Source organism: Clinocottus analis, unplaced genomic scaffold, assembly GCF_023055335.1.
Source record: "Clinocottus analis isolate CAN_PGR_092001 unplaced genomic scaffold, fCliAna1.0.p SCAF_2, whole genome shotgun sequence".
NCBI lineage: Eukaryota > Metazoa > Chordata > Actinopteri > Perciformes > Cottidae > Clinocottus > Clinocottus analis.
Window position 1 is genome coordinate 12,667,082 of NW_027175931.1, and position 22,041 is coordinate 12,689,122.

The 22,041-nt window shown below is 42.0% G+C and overlaps 2 protein-coding genes, 1 long non-coding RNA gene and 2 other non-coding genes across 8 annotated transcripts in view; 4 read left to right on the plus strand and 1 right to left on the minus strand.

Annotated features, from left to right (window-relative positions):
• The first annotated feature begins 1,643 nt into the window (after positions 1-1,643).
• Positions 1,644-17,497, plus strand: LOC137791071 (uncharacterized). Of its 2 annotated transcripts, XR_011077978.1 has the most exons (4): positions 1,644-1,707; positions 12,612-12,675; positions 14,866-16,177; positions 16,271-17,497. It is a non-coding gene; the product is annotated as an uncharacterized lncRNA (long non-coding RNA). The 2 variants fall into 2 exon arrangements; XR_011077977.1 differs by having other exon boundaries at positions 14,866-17,497.
• On the plus strand, positions 2,836-3,026 carry LOC137791193 (U2 spliceosomal RNA). Its single transcript, XR_011077989.1, has one exon. It is a non-coding gene; the product is annotated as a U2 spliceosomal RNA (small nuclear RNA).
• Positions 4,581-4,744, plus strand: LOC137791185 (U1 spliceosomal RNA). Its single transcript, XR_011077982.1, has one exon. It is a non-coding gene; the product is annotated as a U1 spliceosomal RNA (small nuclear RNA).
• On the minus strand, positions 13,373-21,674 carry LOC137791070 (pannexin-1-like). 3 transcript variants are annotated; one of them, XM_068585773.1, is made up of 9 exons: positions 21,608-21,674; positions 20,303-20,468; positions 19,026-19,246; positions 18,582-18,697; positions 17,236-17,423; positions 16,266-16,544; positions 15,939-16,161; positions 15,372-15,579; positions 13,373-14,995 (listed from the first exon to the last, which is right to left on the minus strand). In XM_068585773.1, the coding sequence occupies exons 3-9, from the start codon at positions 19,204-19,206 to the stop codon at positions 14,862-14,864; spliced, it is 1,329 nt and encodes a 442-aa protein (XP_068441874.1). In that variant the 5' UTR covers positions 19,207-19,246; positions 20,303-20,468; positions 21,608-21,674; the 3' UTR covers positions 13,373-14,861. The 3 variants fall into 3 exon arrangements, with proteins under 3 accessions (XP_068441874.1, XP_068441875.1, XP_068441876.1); XM_068585774.1 differs by lacking the exon at positions 21,608-21,674 and having other exon boundaries at positions 20,303-20,482; XM_068585775.1 differs by lacking the exons at positions 20,303-20,468; positions 21,608-21,674 and adding an exon at positions 19,403-19,460.
• Positions 21,675-21,738: 64 nt separating this feature from the next.
• Positions 21,739-22,041, plus strand: part of rsf1a (remodeling and spacing factor 1a) — a 20,453-nt gene continuing 20,150 nt past the window's right edge. The window contains exon 1 of the mRNA XM_068584466.1: positions 21,739-21,892. Coding sequence (XP_068440567.1) covers positions 21,739-21,892 — 154 coding nt within the window. The remainder of the gene's footprint in view (positions 21,893-22,041) is intronic.

Consider the following 22,041-nt stretch of genomic DNA (forward strand, 5'->3'; position numbering starts at 1 on the left):
CCAATTATTACGGCGGTGCAAAGTTGAAAAAAATAACTTATTAATCGCATGATTTTCAGCGATTAATCGCATTGAGCGTCAAATTCAATAACGATGTAAAAATTTGTGTATTTCAGGCTTTTTTTAAAGTAATGTTATCGGTCAATATAACAGCACTCCGGAGCAACAGCAACATAAATACATATATATAGTTCATACATCTGTTTTCTTGCAGGTACTGTTCAGTAGTAAGGGTCCTTGTGAAGGACAAACCACTCCTTCTTTGGTTCATGTTCAGTCTATTGCTTACCTTAAAGATGTATGTCAAAGACCAGCAATTAATTAACTTTATACAAAAGCAACAAGTGATTTTCATATTTTTCAGCTCTTCTTTCCTTGTGAGAAAAGTCCAGTCTGTGTTGGCTTGAACAAGTGCACTGAACATCTTGTGGTGTGGGGAAAGTTCCAGAAGTGTTGCTGATTTAAAATGCTCTGCCATAGTGGATCAGACTGCGGGGTCAGGAGCTTTGCGCATGAGCGATTAACTTTCAATCGAGATGCGGAGCCTGCCGGTGAAGGAATTTATTTTTTGCTGTACGAGGAGACGTATCCTGTTCGCTATTAAAATCATTACTTGCTTCACAGCAGTCAACATCCAACCTTTATAATATAAACAGTATAGACACTAGTAGTGATGTGTCCTTTTGTGTCCAGGCTTCGATGCGCGTGTCGAGTAATCCAGGTAGATTTTGGTGGAGCGCGTATCGAGGCTCGTGTTTGTGACGTATGTGGTGACGTTTGAAGCCTCGCGAGCCAGCCGTACCACGTGACTGTTTCACAAAATGGTTCGTGGGTTTGCCATGCAATTTGAAATATAAGGGGCAGCGAAACTCAATAGATCCCCCCACAGCCATTCCTCTCTGTATCCCAGCATCATCTGTGCCCTGTGAAATGTTATTTCATAAAGCAGGCAAAATAGTCTCAAAAAGCCCAGCACTGTGGGAAAGTTCGGATTTTTCATTAAAAATAATAATAAACTGTTCTACCTATAGTAACATAAGCACAGACACATCACAACCCGCTACCCAATTTGTTTCCACTTTCCCTTTTGATCCTGCCATTATATCATAAAGACAGACACAATATTATTAAGTTCATAATTGATGTACTGGCATCACAACATCATTCATTCATTTATTCAATTCAAAGCTTCGCACACGGTGTCGTTATGATCACTCTTGTCTGTTTTACATTCATTGTCCACTTGGTGATGCAGTAGAGCAAACGAAGCCTCATGAAGTTTTGGCTCACGAGCGAACCAATTGGAGGAAAAGCACCAATGCTTCATGAAGCTTCATCTCTCCATCACCTGGAACTAGTTTGGCTTGATCATACATAAAGTTAACCTTTTTTTTTTAGCTTCAGTGATTATGATGAATTAATATTACACACTTTATCAGGGGAGAGCATGAACACAGTCCCCCACTACCAGAAATTATGCAATTGAGATTTGGTTTAATGAGTCAACGTGCAGCATAAAGAGCAGCACATTGAGACTACACAAGATGAATTACACGCACCATGTTTGTCATTGACACAATAACGTGTGTTCTTCAACTTGTGTTGTCGACAGCTGACGTCATTTTGCACACGGTCAAGCGCATGAGACATCGCTGCAGTTTGAGCAGGAACCCCTCAACCATTAGCATTTATCAAAGGCAACCTTCAGTAAGTTCATTTTGACTTAACTCGCCTTTTTTATATAAATAGTAGAGCGTGTTTTATCAAGACAACAATTGTAAGGAAGACACGTGGTTTCCGGCTCTTGAGAGGTGTTTTCATAGTGTGAGCTAACAGTTAGCTAAGTGGATGTTAGCTCAGAGCTCATGGCTCAGAGCGAGCGTGTCTCAATCAAATGTCTTGTTTTTATGCTACATTTATAATTTTGCAGAGTTAAGACTGAGTTGTGTCAATACTAATATTTGTCGGGGTGTCGTGCTGGCTTCAGTTTAACGTTGGTGTAGACTTTCAGCCGCTATAACAGCAGGTTAACGGTACTTCACGACTCAGCCATGTTTGTTCCTACCGTTGTGTTATAACATCGTGCGCTGGTGTGAAGGACACCGCGGACGTTTACGGCACTTTAACATTGTTGTATTTTCGTCGAGGTTGTTGACATTATATGTATTACTCGACGCTTATGCTGCTATTTCAGCGGTTTAAAACGTAATTAAATGTTCTGAAAAACCTTAATAGGAAGCTAACGGTACACATTTGAGCTGCTGATATCTTTTTCGTTATGTACTTTCTGAATGTTTATATTTTGCTTTGGATGAGTTACGTCAGCGGGACATGACGTGTTCGGGAAGTCAAATAACTAGTGAAGGACTGCACTGCTGGGTTTTCTAGTGTAACTGAGAGAGAGGCTGAAGACGGTGAGATGTGCAGTTAGCGCTGCTCTCCACCAGAGACAGAGCTCCACTTGTTGTCGTTCAGGGAGTTTTGAAGCGGAATTACATTACTTTTCTCAACTTCGTGACATGATATCTAAGAAATTATCAACTTTTATCAACATATGAATCCTAACGTGTCTGCAAGTCGGGAATTATATTTATTGTGTTTCTGCTTCCTATTGGACGACAGCGTACCACGTGTCCGGAAATAAACAAGAAGGCGAATCTATGAACACAAGTTTATGTAAACCTCGCAAACGAAACCGCTCCAGTGCTACATCAGTACTATTGCACATTGTTCCTGTTTCATATAACGACCCAAAAGACTATAGTTCAGTTCCCGACCCATCAGTGAGGTTGGCTGTGTGGAGGATGCTGTCCTCTTCTCCGGCTGTCTCACGTTATCGCTTCTCGGCCTTTTGGCTAAGATCAAGTGTAGTATCTGTTCTTATCAGTTTAATATCTGATACGTCCCCTACCCGGGGACCATATATTAAATTGATTTTTGGAATAGGGAGATGGAATAGGGGCTTGCTCCGTCCACTCCACGCATCGACCTGGTATTGCAGTACCTCCAGGAACGGTGCACCCCCTAAATGTGTTTAAAGTAACATGTAGTTAGCCACAAAGCGCTCTGCTAGCTGTGGAACTGATTGTCTTACTCAGTGATAATGTAATGTTCAGATGCTCTAACTCGTTTTGTTCAACACACTGCTGAGTTCACTTTTCTCTCCACATTTTAGGAAAACTGTAAATCCAATTTGTTGTTAGACTTCATACATACTATATACACACACACAATTTATTTAGCTGTTTGCCATACACATACATCAAAAACTTTTTATTGCCACGTGAGTTAGTACAAACGAGGAATTTGTCCTGGCGGAAGGTGCATCACAACACAACAACAAACAACAGCAGCAACAACAGAGAACATTTGACTATACAAGAGAAAGTATAAAATAAAAATTGGATAAACAAGTACAAAGTAAGTAAATAAGTAAGGTGCAGTAAATATGCAGTAAATAATTAGCGATGCAATTTAAAAAAAAAGAAATAAAGGTAGCGATCAATAATAAGAGTAAAGGTAAAGTAAAGTGCACGGAATGAGGTTATATTGTTGAAAGTGATGGGTAAAGTGGCGAGTGACTTGAATGTGTGGAGGGATGTGCAGGGGAGAGAAGGCAGAGAGGGAGAGAAGGGAAAGAAAGGAAGGTCCTGGGGGAGACAGAGTCAGTCAGTGGAGGACCCGGGCTCTGTTAATGAGCCCGACTGCTGCTGGGTAAAAACGGTGTGTGGCGGGAGGTCTTGGTCTTGCTGGACCTTAGCCTCCTGCCATAGGGAAGGGATTTAAAGATACATATGTTGTATTCTATCAGTTGTCAGTTTTTATTTTATTTTAAAATCAGATGAGAACCAATTCTCATTTACAATGATGACCTGGAGGCAGCAGCACTGTTCACAGGATACAAATAATAACACAATAAAAATAAAGACGCCAAAAACAACAACATATATATTTCATTAAAAGATAAATAAATAAAAAAGGCTGGGTTATTAGTTCATCAAGTGTACAAGTCTAACACAACAGATGTGCAATAAATCCTTCCTTTTATGAAGGTAATCATGTTCAGTCTATTGTAGAACTGTATTCTTTGTGCTAAACAACCAGCGTTGTTCATATTCCAGACCAGTAGATGGCAGTAAGTTAGTAGAGCACCAGCAATGAACAAAGAAACAGGAAGCGGTTGTAATGTGTGAGAAGCAGAGCACGTGGGATTTGATTCTTAAACTCTGAATTTAAAATGTGGATCAAACTACTTTTGCCTGCAGTTTGACTTTGCTGCGTCTCATCTGAACTCTCTGTTGAGCTGTTACTCTTTAGTTGGAGATACATGGATACAGCTAGTGAGTTTAGGTTGCCTTTTGATATGGCAACGCAGCATTGCATTGTGGGAATTGTACCCATTAAGTACAACGTAAATAATCTTTGTAACCATATTACACATAACTTTGCTCTACATAAATGTCCTGTTGGTTATCAGACCTCTCATCGTGTGTATTTGTGGGTAATATCTATATTGTTAGCTCCATCAGCTAACATGGCATGTCTGTGAAAGACTCCCCGACCTCGGCCGTGTACAACTCATACTTACCTGGCAAGGGAGATACCATGATCAAGAAGGTGGTTCACCCAGGGCGAGGCTTGGCCATTGCACTTCGGCTGAGCTGACCTCTGCGAATTCCCCAAATGTGGGAATCTCGATTGCATAATTTCTGGTAGTGGGGGACTGCGTTCGCGCTCTCCCCTGATGAAGTGTGGAATATTAATGAATCATAATCACAGAAGCTGCGGAGGATTGGCTTTAATTATGACAGCGAACTAGTTCTGATACTGTTTATAATCTAAAGCAGGGCTATTCAACTTCAGTAGCGAGCGGGCCAAATAAGAAAATCATGCGGGGTGTGAGGGCCGCACACAATATTGATCAAATCATGGCTAAAAATGAAAAACAGTAATGTATATTTCCATAGGTAAACAGTCACACACGCATTACTTTTCTTCCGCTTTATATAATTAGTTACAGACTGTCATTTCATTCCAAAACACAGGAAGGCTATCAAGCTTTGATACAGAAGTGCAAAAGTTACATAAAAAACAAACAAAAAATTAGACATTGTTTTTCCTGACATGTCCAAATCCACAAATGTAGAAAACAATTTGAAAATAGTATTCATAGTAGTAGCCTGTTCAAAAACAATTCCAAGCAGAAATTAGGTAGTTACAGCAGCTCCATATCCCGAAAATGCATAATAAACTGAACATCTTGAAACAGTATCCATCACAATAATAGTAAATAAGCCTTCAACAACATTTCCAAGCAGAAATAAGGTGCTTTGCAGGTTCATATCCATAAACACAAACAGTCAGATGATTCTGGTAAAACAGCATCCACCAGATTAACATAAAATAGAGACGACGAGTAATATGCGCAGCGAACAGCTGTGTGTCGGGTGGGCGTGACTTAAGATCAATGAGTGACAGTCACGTTCAATGCGTGAGACTTGAGAGCCCCGATACCTCCATCTCTCTGCTCCTCTCTGCCGGCGGTCCCACAGTCGCGGGACTGTGTCCGCGACTGTCTGTTTCGGGTAAACAGGATGTCTACGCAGCGAATAGGTTTACAGATGCGCTCCTTAGCGCCATCTATCGTCGGGGAGTTTGAAAAAAAACGAACGCGCCCCAGACTTTTTTTTTGCCGTGAGATATTGGTTGTGTGGCGTGTGAGCGTGTGAAAACATGAAAAAGCGTGTGTCACACGGCGAAAGCGTGAGAGTTGGTGGCTCTGATAAATACTTTTCAGTCCATTCACTTTGGAATTGGCGGTTTTCACAGTGAACTTTATGACGCTTCGGCTTTGAGAGACATTTTGCCGCTTAATGGTAGCGTCAGCTCGCGCAGGCGTTTCAGTGGGCAGCCAGACCAGAGTGCAAGTGAGGAGTGGGTTACGGCAACCAACACGGGTGCGTAACATATAGATTTGACCATACAGGTTTGGTTGAGGCAACAGTGAAACTCAATGGCTCTGGGTTAGATGTCTCAATGTATAAAAGAGGCGTGTCCGTTTCCGTTAATTTTATTTTTTCTTACCAAACTATACTGATTTGCCGGCAGTCTTGCGGGCCATAGCTCAATTCAAACGGCCTTATCCGGCCCGGGGGCCGCCAGTTGAATAGGCCTGATCTAAAGGTTGGATGTTGACTGTTGTAAAGCAGGTAATGAGTTTATTATGAAATAGGATATGTCTCCTCGTAAAGCAAAAATAAATTACTTCAATGTTAATAATATACCCTTGTACATATTTTATTATATTAGATATTACTTTATTTTTCCCGCGGTGGGGAAATTTACAAATTTACAGCATCCATTATCTGAACCTCTTATCATGGTCGCGGGGCGCTGGAGCCGATCCCAGCTGTCAAGAAGGCAGGGTTCACCTGGACAAGTCTCCAGTCCATCACAAGGCAGGCAACCAGTCACGCTCACATTCACACTTATGGGCAATTTAGAGTCCAAAGGACCTAACTTGCATGTCTTTGGACTGTGGGAGGAAGCTGATGACTATAAACTCTGTCACAGCAGTTTCCGTGTTTTTATGACGGACAGCCAGTCAGGGAAGAAGAAAATAATGTTCTTTTGTAGTTCATAGTTAACATCATAAACTCTGTTGTGTCTCTCGTGGTCACTTTAGGGTTGAGTCCTGCAGTCAGCTCTGTTCTCCACTGTAATGTGGATGTAAATTAGATCATAGTTTGTAATAAGCCCAGAGCGTGTTATGTGACCAAGACGACTCCCACGTGCTGCTTTATCCATCCATTATCTTAACCGCTTATCCTCATTAGGGTCGCGGGGCGCTGGAGCCGATCCCAGCTGTCAAGGGGCGAAGGCAGGGTACACCCTGGACAAGTCGCCAGTCCATCACAGGGCTTTATGAATATCTTTATTCTTATAAGTGTCCTTTTGGGCCTTTTTTGTAATGTATTCATTCACAGATAAAACGTTCAGTAAACTTGTTTCCAGTCTTAATGATTTTTTTTTTCACAGACAGCTCATTACTTTTTCACTTGCAGAGAAGTTTGTGATGATCAGTGTTTGTAAACCTTAATACTAATGAAAAATACACATAGTTGTGTCTATCATAGCATGGTTTCTCATGTTTTAAAGGTAAGTGGGCTTTTTATAATTATTTAGTGGTTCTTCTGATTAAAATGTTTTATAAAACGGTAAATGTGGATGACAAGTTACCAAAGTGAGAGTTGAGGATGGCATTAGGAATTGCACATGGATCCAACAATGGCAGAACTTCAGGGCCTCTGAGGCCTGAAACATCCTCCATCTGTGATAGTTGTGGGACACATTGGGGGCAACACTCACTACTCGGACTGGCCAAAACTTTGTTAACAGTATGCTGAGCAGATGCACCTGCAGAAGTGAGGAAGAAGAACATGACAGATGTTGAGAAATTTGGAATATTTTTGAGGAATGCAGACAGTGCAATGTCATTCAGAGATTGCTTTAATTCTCTTTCCTGCCCCTAAAGCATTGAAAGCAACTCCCATTTTAACATGGAAACATTCTTATTATTGTTCTTGAACTTTATTCTTTTATTTCATTATTAATGAGATAAGTGTTTATCTATTAGACTCGATCAAGCCTTGATCTTGTGGGCCAAACATGAAACGCAACACAAACATGTAACAAACAAACACTGAGCAACACAACCCACATACAACTCTCCAAAAACCCAGATTACCTTTTTTCTTTACATCTTATGCTGCGTTCACACCATCAGCGTTGAGATTCTCCACGCGTCCTCACTGCCATCCTGCCGTTGTTGTTGCATCTAGGGCTGCAACAACGAATCGATAAAATCAATAAAAATCGATTATTAAAAAAGTTGGCAACGAATTTCATTATCGATTCGTTGTGTCGCGCGATTATTACGCCACTCAATAAGTCGCGGAGATGTTTGAGTATTGAACAAAACAGTTGAGTGGAGCAGAGCGCCGCAGACAGGAGGTCCAGGAGCTTCTGCAGTGCGCTGTACCTTCTCGTATGTCGCTGCATAGTCGCGTTGCGTGTACAATAACTTAGCAGCTAGCCTAACCGTTGTCGTTAGCTCGCTAGCTAGTTGTTTATTCTCCGTGTTTGAGCCGTGCTGTTGGGTTGGATAACGTCTTCATTTTAAAATACTTCATTTTAAAATTTACTCGTTGCTTCAAGAGAAGCAACGAGTAAATATCTCCTGAGGTGCAGAACGCAGACCTGCGTTCAACAGTCCGATATGTGGCTTTATGCAGAGGAAGTGTTGCAGGGATTTGTAGTTCCATATCTAACGAACAACCTTTGTTTAGGTAGAGTGCAGTCCGTAAATTATCCGTTGATACATTGAGTGTTACTTCTGGAATATCATCTCTTGTTCCCTGAGTTCTGAGTGTGTATGTCTGTGAGTGTGTGTGTGTCTGCATGTGTGCGAGTGTGCATGTCTGTGTGTGTGTCTGTGCATGTGTGTGAGTGTGTGCATCTGTGAGTGTGCATGTCTGTGAGTATAGAGAACAAGTTCTGACAAATCCTGTTAAGTTTTCTGATTTGTATTTCTTTATTTTTTTTTATAAATTCTTCATTGTTAAGATTTGTTGCACATTAATCGATCATTAAAATAATCGTTAGTTGCAGCCCTAGTTGCATCAGCAAAAATGAAGGACTTACTAATTCTTGCCGTGTGTGGACACCCAGAGCTGTACAATACCTATTCTTATGAACAGATTAAAAAAGGATGTTGCATGGAGAGCCGTCAGTGAAGGCGTGGGACTACTTGGAAAGTTTTGAATGCATGTACACTACCGTTCAAAGGTTTGTGGTCACCCAGACAAATTTTCAGTTTCTTCTCAATTTCTCGCACGGAATAGCCTTAATTTTTTAAAACAAGAATAGACTGGTGAGTTTCAAATATAAGTTTTCTTTTTCTGGCCATTTTGAGAGTCAAATCAAACCCACAAATGTGATGCTCCAGATACTTAACTAGCTGAAAGGAAGGCCAGTTTTATAGCTTGTCTCACCAGCAGAGCTGTTTTCAGCTGTGTAACATCACTGCACAAGAGTTTTCAAGGGTTTTCTAATCATCCATTAGTCTTCTTAGGTGATTAGCAAACATAATGTCCCACTAAAACACTGGAGTGATAGTTGCTGGAAATGGGCCTCTATACAGCTCTGTAGATATTACATTAAAAAACAAACAGAGTATATTTTTGATTAATTGAATGTTATTGTCATTGAAAAAGAACTGAGCTTTTCTTTGAAAAATAAGGACATTTCTAAATGACCCCAAACTTTTGAACGGTAGTGTATATGCTTTTTTTCTTCTTTTTTTCAGTCTCTAGAGCTTCAAGGCAATCCTCCTGATGTTGCTGCTTTCGCCAGACCACTTAATTAACTTACTTAATTAATGCAATCATGGTATGTATTTCACTATGACAAACATGAACTATCTTTAAAATATCTTTACAAGCTATTGTAGTGATGGAATGCAATAGTTTCATAAAATATGGTGTTTCCATTTCATACAAGAACAAGAAGGGCCCAAAAAATGGTCCATGGCCAGTGAGCAGGAGAGGGACATCGAGGAGCAGCTCCTCAAAGCCTTAAAAAGTGCCTCTAATGCTCCACCTCAATCAGAGGACAAACTATTTTTGAAAAGCCTGGTTCATTCCCTGAAAAGATTGTTAAATTTCAGATACATAAATTGATTTATGAAGCTAGCACTGTGGTGCTGAATTTGGAAACATTGGAATAAATGTCTGGGGGACAATCTTTCTAGGGAACAAACTTGTTTCAATTTTGTTTGTTAATTGTTTGTCTTTATTGAATGTTACTTATTCCATGATCATTATTTCATTTGGGCGTTACACGGTGTCTTGCCACGGGACAGTTCTTTCAGCAGAGAAGGATGTGAAGGCCTCCCTCACCCGATGGCCTCTCTCGCTGAGTCCATCTCTCCAACCGGTACACCCACTGCAGTTTAGGGTTGTCACGATACCAAAATTATGACTTTGATACGATACCTGCCATTAATATCACAATATCAATACTTACGATACTAGAATTTGATACGATACCATAAATACAATACTGGTATATTTATCTATGATAGTGGTAAATAAAACATCTGTATGGTTCCCTTTTTGACCAGCTTGTTTCTGCCCAGCTTTTTGAACACTTGACAAATGGCATTAATATTAGTATTAGCATACAGCAAGATATTAATGAAAACTACATGGTGCCATCATAGCGTTGATCATACATGGCTATGTAGGTCTATTTTCGGGATGACTATATAGTTATTTCCATAAGTATGAGCAATTGTAGATAATAATACTCCATACTACTAATAATAATAATTTTACAGATGTGTGTTTGAGGTGAAAAAAACCTAAAGCTATCATATGGGTACATTAAAGATTGACACATAATTAAGGGGTAATTTCTCCCCTTTATTGAAAAATGCACTTATTAATAATCTTGAACTATGTGGCTCAAGCTACACCAGCATGTCACCATTTTGCACTTTTGTGTGCATTCTGACTTCATAATCATAAATGCTTGTAGTCAAACTAGGCTAATGCTACTCGTGGCTGTATATGGGTGAGCTTGTGGTTTTTCATGTTTATAATTACATTTGCTTACCTGTCGTTCGTTAAACTCTTTAAAAAGTTTGAGCTGTCTGCTTGAAAGGTGCTTGGCCATGATGGACCTCCCTTTGTCTGTGTTGCTTTTTTTTGTGTGTGTCTATCGGTGTCAGTGGCCCTCACAGTCTGCACTGTATTCAAAGTATCTCCAGACTACACTCCTGGCGTCTTTTTTTTCTACAAGCAGAGGATGGTCAGCAAGAGCTCCTGAGCTCAGGCCATGACCCCCCCTGTCAGAGAGCCGCTGCTGCTGCTGCTGCTCCACCGGAGCCCTAAGCCCCGCCCCCCTGAGCTCGGTCTCCATGCTCTCTCTGCATGCAGCATGAGAGAGAGCGAAACAGTTTTAAGGAAGCGCTATTTCGAGAATGTACCGATACTTAAAATATGCAAAATCGTATTGTTTTAACGTACGGGTATTGCGGTACTTTGTTAGTATCGGTATACCGTGCAACATTACTGCAGTTTGGGCTGTCCTCCGCAGGAAGTTCTGCAGGACCGGGGAAGGCCCTCATGATGGTTTTCCTGAGTTGGAAGGCTTCGTCAGCAAAAAAGATGTGGCTGAAGTCCTAGGTGATCAGCTCCGGGTAGTAAGATGTCAGCAGGCAGTTGGAGGGTGCCAGATTTTAATGCTTGGCGAAAAGCTGAGTTGGCCAGACTCCCACCATCACTGGTTCTGCTGTCGCCCCCAACATCAATCAGCTAGAAAACTGCAAGGAGAACCAATGAGATGGTTCCCTTGTAGTTGAAGCACTGGGATCTGGAGTTGGCAGGAGCCGTGAGGACCATATGCTTTCCGTCCAAAGCTCCACAGCAGAGAGGGAAATTCTAGCGCTCCTCAAACCCCACAGCGATGGACCTCCAGTCCTCTGTGGTGGGCACAGCCATGAACTCCCCCAACAGTGCAGTCCCAGATAGGTGTGGCTACATCAGGGACAGTATTAGTTTACATAATAAGTTATATAGTATGTTGTTATGCATGTGTTTAAACAAATACATGGCTGCCGTATCTGTGTATAATATGGATTACGTTAATTTGAGTAATAATGGAGATTGTTGATGGATCCAAACTTCATTAAGAAAACACAAAATTAAAAAGTGGCTTGCCTTACATCTTGTGGACAGACAAGACAAAAAGCATGAATATATTTTTATTAAACTGCCACTCACCGGAGACAGGTGGACGGGCGCTCCGCAGTTGGGATTGAACGCCTGTAGTTGGTGTCCAACCGTGAAATCCTGTCACCGATCCGAGCCAACAGTTCATCAAACTGGCTACTGGTCAGCCTGAAGTAGCACTGGAAGCGGCCGTCATGCAGACACATTTTCTGTCGGAGCCAGTGAAATTCACAGAGCTTTGTGCGGCTACAGATGATGTTATGAACCCAAACACAAAGGCATTAGACGTTCCGACGTTTGTGGAATTTCCACACCAAGTTGGCAGGTGTGGAGGATAAAACCACATGTGGTCTGATTTCATCACCAGTCATCTCTGGAACCGACAGGTGATGAATGCTGGTGAACAGGCCTCTTTCTGTGCCTGGAAATGTCAGCAAATGGGATGCCATTGGGGTTTTCCCTCCAGCAACACACAATCAAAACATTTGCTCATTATTGTGTCCAAAATAGTTAAAACTAATTTAACAAACATCTACATTGTTTGCATATAATGTGATCACTTACGGGGGAGTCACTCCGAGGTCTGGACGCCTGGATGTGGGCTGGCTAGTGGACATCAGTCTCAGACTAATCTTGCTGCTTGGTCCGGTCTGTGGGCTGAGAGCCCTGGGACTGGCTACTAGTCTTGACCATACATGCAGATGTGGGTAGTTGAGCCAGCCTTAAGAATTTACCTAATATTTTTGTTGTATCATTACATGTTCTGTTAAAGGGGGTTGACACCTATTAATTGTGCATCTCACTGACCTTCCACAGCCTAGCTTGCAGTAACCAGTTCAGAGTGAATGCATCACTGTGAGGCTCAACCTCAAACAGGAAGGTAATGGCAGTTAAAGCAGACATTTGGCTTACACCATTACATTGAGCATTCCCAATACATTTCTCTTTTAGGAAACCACTGAAAAAGACAATCAATATATTCTGAGCGGGAATTTGAGAGAATCTCGATTAGTTTGGCGAGATGGTCTTAAAACATAGAGGAATACCAGAGCAGCCTATTACTTATCAGTAAAAGAGACAAATATATTCAAACTATTAGATACCAGATAAATAAATCACTGACCTCAACCAGTACCGATCTATCCTCAAATAGAGTAAACTTAGAAACAATTGTAAAGCCTGATGTGTCTTTTCTCCCATTGAGCTTCACCAATTGACTTCAACAATGTCTACTTCTAAACCGTTTTAGACCCCATCCTGACTAGGCTGCTTAAAGACATTTTACCTTAAGTTAGCACTGCTTTACTAGATATTACCTATAATGGCCATGTTTCCCAGATTGAATCGTTCTTAAGGACTTAAGAAGGGTTCGGCTAAGAAGGAGCGCTAAGATAGGAGTGTTTCCCAGACGCGTTCTTAAATTCCTTCTGCTGTTAAGAGTGTGTCAGACTGGTCTTACGTTTCCTTCTTCGTGAAAGATCGTCTTAAGCTAATAACGACTCTGGGAAACGCGTCCTTTCACAGCTCCTAAGAAGCGCTTAAGAGCTTTTTAAAAAATCTGGGAAACGCGGCCAATATATTTTTCAATATTTATTTCGAAGACTGCAGGCAATCCTCCAATTATAATAATCAAGCCAATAAACATGAACAACAGCAGTTTCAAACATCAACATGACATCTCAGAAACAACACAACACACTCATAAGCTTTACATCAATAAAGTGCCCCACTGCACAAACATGGGACCCCAATATTTATATGGCAAAAACAGCAGAGCAGTTCTTAAACATACAGCAATGTTGAGAGTGACGAGGCGATCTAACCAAAACCGTCATTTCATGACAATATGTTCAAATGTTCCTCTTAGTGCATATTTACGGACAACGGAAGAAGCTGTAAACACTGACGATCACATGCAATGTCGTGAGATTTTTTTATCCCTGAGATTTCCAAACAAGCAAGCAGCGTCTAATGCCAGGTTGCAACAACCCAACTACCTAAAGTATTATTCAAACTAAAGCAGAGTTATTACCTGTGATGTGTGGTCACATTTTAATGCAATCGGAAAACATTAAGCAAAAAAGCCTTGTACCATATTTGTTTTTTTGGGGGGGGAGATATGACAATAAATGTCACATTCTGCATTTGTACCACATAGTAAACAGTTTATATAAGAGATAATCCAACCAATGACTGCAAAATTTGAGAACAATCCTCTAAAAATAGACCAGAGAACTAAACACCCCAAACCCTAATGTGACATATTTGAACAAACGTTTAGGTTTCAGCTGCTGCGTCGAATCACTTTTAGACAGAAGGATGAAGAATGACTTCCTCATAGAGGTATTCACCATAAAATGTAAATGATAATCTCAATAAAAGTACATTCTTCCAGAATGACAAGTGCAAATAAATAAATTGAAGATCACATGACTGCAATTTTGACAATTTCATACCCTAACTTGGATTTTAAAGTCAAAATTGTCACATGGCGTTCCAAATAATGAATCAGTTAAAACCCTCGCAATATAAAAAAGGTAATAAACTACCTTTACAGCATACTAAACTGCTTTGACTTTAAATAGTCACAGAGAACATATCCAGTGTGTGATCAACTTGTTCAGTAATAGGGATCAGTAAAGAAAACTAAAAAAGAAAACCATATCCCTGGTAAATGTGTATCACATCCTGCCAAATTGTCTTTAATAATGTTCTTCTTTACTGTTTGTCAGTCTAATGACATGTATTTTAGCACTTTCGTGTTTAACCTATTACTCAGAAATTAGTCTTCGCCAACTACGTTTATATGCACAAAATATATTAATAGTGGAATATTAGTGTGCAGGTAAAACATTGTCAATGATTTCTGAAATCTCTACCAACATGAGTTACCTTCCAGTGTGTATAGTCTCACCTATGTTGAGCTGTTAAACAACTAAAATCGGCCTCTCAAACCATGCAAAAAGAACATGCGCATCATTCAAAAAAAGAGACTCAAAAGTTTGATGAACGACTCGTCCTCTTTGATGATGACGTCGCTTCAATCTCCCATCGATGTTCTTCCCCTCAGGTCGCCCCTCGCCCCTCTGTCCAGGTCTCCATGGCCGTGCCAGCAGCCGGTGACACCGCTCGCTGCCGGACAGCCTCTCCCTCACTGCTTTTGCTGCCCGTTACGTCGGTGTCGAGCAGAGGAATAAGCTCTGAAAATACAAAAATAAGTGTACAATTGTCATTTTAAATTAAAAAAATATACAACATTAGCCTTGACCTTTCCATATAACTATGTCAGAAAGCAGACAAGTGTCTGATCCCAACTGGAACTAAAACACTGACAGTACAACTTAATTTTGTTATATGATGTGCTTTCAATCAATACTGTTTGTATTCTTGTAAAGTCATTTCCCATCCTTCCCTCAGCATGTCCTTTCAAACAAAGTTTTAAAATTGAAACATGATTAGTGCACATTTCTATCCACAGTCCAACTGATGAAGTAGAGATGGTTATTACCTCTGAAACAGAACTATGCTTTAAAAATTGTGATTTTAAATCCTTCATAGAAATTCACCTGACCTCACCTTTCATCTCAGTTTCCATCCTGCCGTCTTCGTTTCCCGAGTTCGGATGGCTGCAGCTGTTCTTAGCTGTTGTGTGGCTGCCGGCAGCACCGGCAGGTTTCCTTCCATCCACGCTGTCCATCTTCACCAGGCAGAGCGTCTGCAGCAGGCCCATGGAGTCAAAGTCCTCTCCGCAGCATTCGCCTTGTCTCCTCAACAACTCCAACACCTGCAGTCAGAATTTCTTCTTTTTTTTAGTCTTTATGACCATATATTGTACCAGTATTACTAAGTAGACAGCTACTCTCACAAGCGGGTACTGTTGCATGCAGTACGCGTTCAATCTGGACATACCACTTCCTTAAAACATGGCAACCGAACTTTGGCCCTTGCTAATATACCTGCTGCACAAAAGGATATGGGCCAGAAGAGCATGGATAATGCAAAAAGAGACCTCATGCAGCAGAACATCCTGGTATGTCACTCAAAACAGCATCCACTGATAAAAGTGCACTAAATAGTAAATGGAGACTATTTAGGACACAGCCCTGTATGCTGGCACACAAGCACACCACTTTTTAGCAGCACCTTGATGTATTTGTAGGACTTCAGTTCGCTGATGTTCTCCTCCAAGAAGAGCAGATAGAGAGAGAGATCGTCCCATTGGTTTGCGGGGTTGGGCAGGATGCTCACGGTGGGCAGTGATTGGTAGGTTTCCAGGAAGCTGGCGTGTTTGGTGCAGAAGAGGGGACGGACTCCGGCATAGATCACCGCGGGTATCAGCGCAATGAACAGGACCAGGTTGACAAGGCTGGAGAGGAGAGAAGGTATGGCGAGAGGTTTCTCTACGACTATCATAAAAAAATAAAATGACCGTAAATCAAAACATCCAGTCATTAACCAAATAACACTTACCTCAGCAAAGAGAAGACTCCCACAGCAATGAGCTTGCACTGCACCTTGTCGGGGACGCCTGGGTCGGAGGCGAGCAGGCCGACGCGCAGCTCGCAGCCGAAATCATCGGTGACGGAGGCCAGACGGAGGTAGTAGCCCAGGTAGACGCAGGCGCACAGCAGGGTGATGAGAGTCAGGCCGCGGCACAACAGGTAGTGCAACAGCATCGACCGTGAGCAACGCTTGGTCATTAGAAACTTCTCCACCAGCGGGTAATTGAAACAGCCCTCAGTGGGATCGCTGGGTCCAGGGAACACAAGTGCAGAGAGAGAGAGAGAGGAAAAAAGAGTGGAGGGTGATGAAGTGCTTTAACTGATTCACTTAAATATGGCAAGACCAAGAAAAGTGAAACGGAGCATCTTTAAAAAAGAAGCAAACGTTGGTAAGTTTTTTTCCTCAGAAGTCCCCGTCTCTGTAGATCACTAACAGTCATATTACCTAGAGTAGTTCTCGCTTGTAGTCTCATGCTAAGTGCTGAAACAAATTAGTGATTGGAATCAAATTCGGATAACATTTTGCATGCCACATAAATGACAAATTACATGTTGTAGTAACCACTCAGCTGAACTGTGTTGTTGAATCTAAAGTGTGTGGTGGCTTCATTAGTTGGAAACATCCATGTTTACCCTCTGAGGTTCTGCTTCTCCTCTGCATATCTGAAGGGTGTAGTTGGCCTGTGATGTCTAGTAAACGCGTACACATTTGTTGATAAACTGCAACAAATCATTGGCCAAAATCCCTCACTAAAACACACCAACAGCTTCTCCTACTCGTCTTCACGTTCTACTAACATCCTTCTGGGACTCTCTTCCCACTTCACTCCATTTCTTAAAAAAAATAGCCCTTAATTAAAACAAACCTTATCAAGCCTGCTTCTAATCTCCAACCATTTTATTTGTGTAAGAACTGTGTAAATGGTCTATTTCTGTACCCGTCTGGGGTGAGAAGTCCTGACGTGGCCATGCGTTTGGCCAGAGTGACGGCGCGGTTGTAGCAGCGGTCCAGCTCCTCCATGATGAAGCCCAGGTCTGACTGCAGGAGGGGCGCCGCTGAAAATCTCCAGAACAGCGCCGGCGTGTACATCATCACCGCCACCAGCAGCAAAATGTAGGGGAAGAACTAGAGGAGAGGCGGAAAATATTCAGGTGAAGACGAGCTTCATTCAGACTCTTACTTTGATGCAAATAATTGTAAATCGGCAGAAGTGTAGCACAAGGTAAAATCAGAAGCAGCGCTCTGCTCATTTAAATGTGCAATAATATATAACAATATTTGATCCTGGGGAGAGGCGGGGGGGGGGGGGAGAAAGAGAGGCTCCTTAAGGCTGATTTATACTCGGGTTTTACGCAGAGACGCAAGACACGCATGGCCGCCCTTGCGTGGTCAAATCGGCCATCTTGTGTGCGTCACCCCAAATTTCTGACTATCCGTCAAAGCAACGCAAGCCCGCAAGGCTGTGATTGGTCCCCTAAACACATCCTTTCTCAGTCTTGCATTTCCGATTTCATAGCATAATACCGCTGTTTTTAAAAGCCATAGCAGAAACACAAACAATGGATCCCGTTGAAGAACGTTTAGCTGAAGAGGTCCACAAATATGAGCATTTATACACGCAGAAGGCAGTAAATTCCTGGAGGGAGATATCGGTGAACGTTGGTGTGCATGTCGACTCTTAAACGGTCGTTGCGCCACCTACTGTTCTGGTGTATGGAAAACGCACAGGAACTAAAAACCAAAACGAGTCTGTCAATCCGACTGCGTGGGCAGCCGCAGTTGTAGTTGCAGGAGTATAATTTGCCATTTATGTCCTGTTGTGTCACAACCTGAGGCACAGTGAGTGACATGCACACACACAATCTGTTTTTTGTTTTTTTTTTTATTATTATTATTATTATTATTATTATTATTATTATTATTGTATATTTCTATTCTGTTTTTCTGATGCGTTTTGATGCTTTGGCAATATTGTTGTTGCAACGTTCATGCTAATAAAGCTAATTAAATTGAATTGAATATTGAGAGAGAGAGACTGAGACAGAGAGAGACTGAGAGAGAGAGAGAGCTCTGTATTAGTGACTTTTAGGAATGTAAGAAGACACACACCTAACAACGCCTTTAGGCCAAAAACATCTCCATGAAAATGAAACCGAAGTCTGTCATCACTGCACGACGTAATGACTTGTAATGTCTACGTTGTCAAACTAAAGTCTGTAGAGTTTCAGCAACTGGAACTGTGTATGTGTGTGTGTGCGCATGTGTGTGCATGTGCACGTGTACCTTGTGCAGCCACAGAGGTAGAGTGTGTGTGTGTACGGACGCCCAGCAGTACGAGTCCACATAAGCGGCCTGTCTCCAGGAGAAGTTGCTTGGAGCGAAACAGCTGATCTGGGTACCTGAAACACCAGAAGAAGAAGAAATCATTATTTTAACATTTTCATTTTGCAGGCGCCTCGAAAGAAAAACAGATCAGGCTGCTTGTCGGTTTGACTGTGAGATTATAAGTTGTTTTTTAGCCTCTTAAAAGTTTAAAGTTTATGTAATGATGGATTACAATGCTCGAGCGTCTGCAGCTGTCCAGACCAACATGACCAGGCCCAACCTGAATCTACAGATAAGCTTCCTAAACTAACCTGTCTGGACTTGATCTAGTGTTGACCCTGGACTTTTAGCTAAAAAAAAATGGGCTCTGTACACCTCGACTCCCCGAGCTCCCCCACTCACCAACCGAAACCTCTTGAGCGAAGGCCAGAGAGATGAGGAGGAGGGGCAGCCCTACCGCCACGCAGGTGACCATCTTGTCCAAGGCCAGCTCGGTCCGGACGTTGCGGTACCGGGCCTGGTTTGGGTCCTTCAGCAGGAAATCGCTGAACACATACTCTGTGGCCACGTGAGCGATGGCCATCTCACCGCTCTGATACCAACCGGCGGCGCATCAATAACACCTGCGGACACCCATAATTAGGAAGCACCTCAGACGCTCATTGCGTAGAATACTGAAAATGTTTCTGTTTAGTTTTCGAGCATTTCATTTGGACAGTGTGAAAATACACAACCAAAACCGGATATTATCACAGTGCAGGAAGAGGCAGAACACACACTGAGCTTGTTTGAGGCCGCCACTGAAACATTGTTGGAAATGTCTCAATATCCTAGAGAACAGTGCAGAATACACATGAGATAGGACCACATCATATTAATGGAAAAGTACTTGAACCAGATACAGGCTATATAATAATAGTCATAATACATTATCAACAACAACAAAAATAGAGTGATGCGCGCAAGTGTGTGTGCATGCATTTTGCAACAAAACTTGGGGAAAGCAATTAAATAAACTTTTTTGTCACGTGGGAAAATACATCAGATAATTTGTCCACCCCCATATATCTCAATGAAAATTGGTTTAGGAGGGACCTGAATACTGACCTGTCTTCAGATCCAGTCAGAAAAGTGCCTGCCCAAACTATATGAAAAATAGGAAGAAATTATACTATGATAGTCCTTCTTCCCCAGTCTTAAGCGCTCTTTGTCTTAAGCACTAGTCAGGCAAATTTAATTTGTTGAATGTAAATTAAAGCATCAGGTAAACAGCCTGTGGTTATTTACCAAAAGAGGCTGATAAAGTACAGCAGACAACCACAGATCATCATCATGCGCTTATTTATTTAAAAAAAAAAAAAAACAGCACAAAAAAACAACTCCTGATCGTCTCACCACAACATCAACGGGCTCCTTTGTTTAGATCGATTTTTTTTTTTTTGCAGTGCATTTTATAGTGACTATTATTAATCATATTTTTCAGCAACAAAAATAAATAAAATTTGTTTTGGAAGCTCGGTTAACTTTGAGATATTTAACGAAAGTTAGCCCCACACGCGTAACGTAATAAATAGGCGTCAGCGGGACTTTTCAGAAGCGAACTTCACTGAACACAGACCAGGTTGGCTAGTTGAATTGGCTCGTTTTTAATTCATCGTAAAATAGGAGAATGAACTTACCGAGCGACCTGCTCCCGCCAACTTATGCGTGTCAGTTAGAACGGCATGGCTGCAACGACACACAACTAGTTCCGCAGTGAAGGGGCCGCAGAGGCGCGTGAAACGATGCGGTAGACGAGACGGCCACAAACAAGTAACCTCGAAAAGCTTGGAATCGGGCTTCTTCCTGGAAGACAAAACACTTCGTCCGTCCCTCTTAAAAAACAGATGCCTTCAAGTGTAAATCGACAGCACGACTTTCCAGTTGCAACGCCGCCTTTGAATGGAGCTCGTGAGTTTGTGCTTTGGGCAATCAAGTACGTACAGTGCTGTTGTCTGTTCTTGTATTGTTTAAAGGTTCATTACCCATGAACAGTGGTGGAAGAAGTATTTTTCTTTTTTCTCACGTAAAAATAGTAATAATACGGTGTAAAAAATACGGTGTTACAATTCAAAAGTATCGGCATCGAGATGTACTCAAAGTGCCAAAAGTGAAAGTGCTCATGAGCATGAATATCACCAAAATCATTAAATCACAACTTTGGAAAAGCAACATCGTTGTCTTGTGGCTCCCATGTGTTGTTCTCCTGTGAGAAGCCCTTTCATTTGCAGTCAAAATGATGATACGAGACTGTTTGCCATTCTTAAGGTATAATTGGTTAAGCTACAGTTAAAAGTTCAAAATAAAGTGTACTTGAGAAAACGAGTCTTTCATTTGACTGACTGGAAAATATTTCCAACGGTCCGTGAAGGCAGCACCCTCCCGGTCTGTCTACTACGCAGCATGCAGTGGTGCTGGGCTTTCGTGGAAGCGACGATTTACAAAGAACAAGCTGTAGATATGAAAAAAATAATGAAGAATACATGTGTGGGGTCCGTTTAAATCATATGCGTGTGTTAGGTTTGTAATGTGTGTGAGGGATTAATGAAGAGTGGTTATATGCTCAGCTAACCCTACTTATTCTGGAATCGTTAGAGGAATATATAACAAAATCATGTTGAAATGTTTTTGCTCTATCGCGTTGAATTCTGGGCATTTCTCGCTCTGCCTTCCCTGGTCCTCCCAACTTCTCGCAGCTGTATCAAGTTGCATTACGATATGCGCAGTTACCGGAAAAGGATGTCTTAAATGCCTAAAATAAAGGCATGCAATGTGTGTCTTACGGTAACAAAACATATATACTGCCACAACATCGTTTAGCTTATTAAAATGGATTTAGCGGTAGTCTACAGAACTATAAGTGATCCTCTACATATTTTACTGGCGTTTTATTGATTAATGAACACAACGCACGTCTTCAAGTGGTCTTAATTTGAAAACTCTACCCGGAAGCCGTGCGCTCTCGCGTCGTCCGGCTTGACACCGGTAGACGCTTCACTCCCTCCATTCATTTCATTCGCGCACAGTCGCATCCCAGCAGCGAGCCCTCCCCTCCTGTTTTTCTCCGCCTGGAAAGATGGCTGCTCCGGTGGTGGCGAGAAGCTCCGGCCCGGCGCTCTGCCCGAGCTTCGCGGAGGTTTGTTCGTTTCTGGAGCGATTCGGAGCGGTGCTGGATCTGCCCGAGATGACTTTCCCGCAGATGGAGCGGTATCTGCGGGACACAACGACAGGTGAGAGATCCGTAGTGAGCTGTGGCGGCGGCGGGGCGAAGAAGTGGTGGAAGAGCTGCGACACTCGAGAGCCAAAGGAGAAGGGGGTCCAACACCATCACCACCGTGATGAGGATGAGGAATGCAAAAAATTTGTAGTGTGGCCCCGG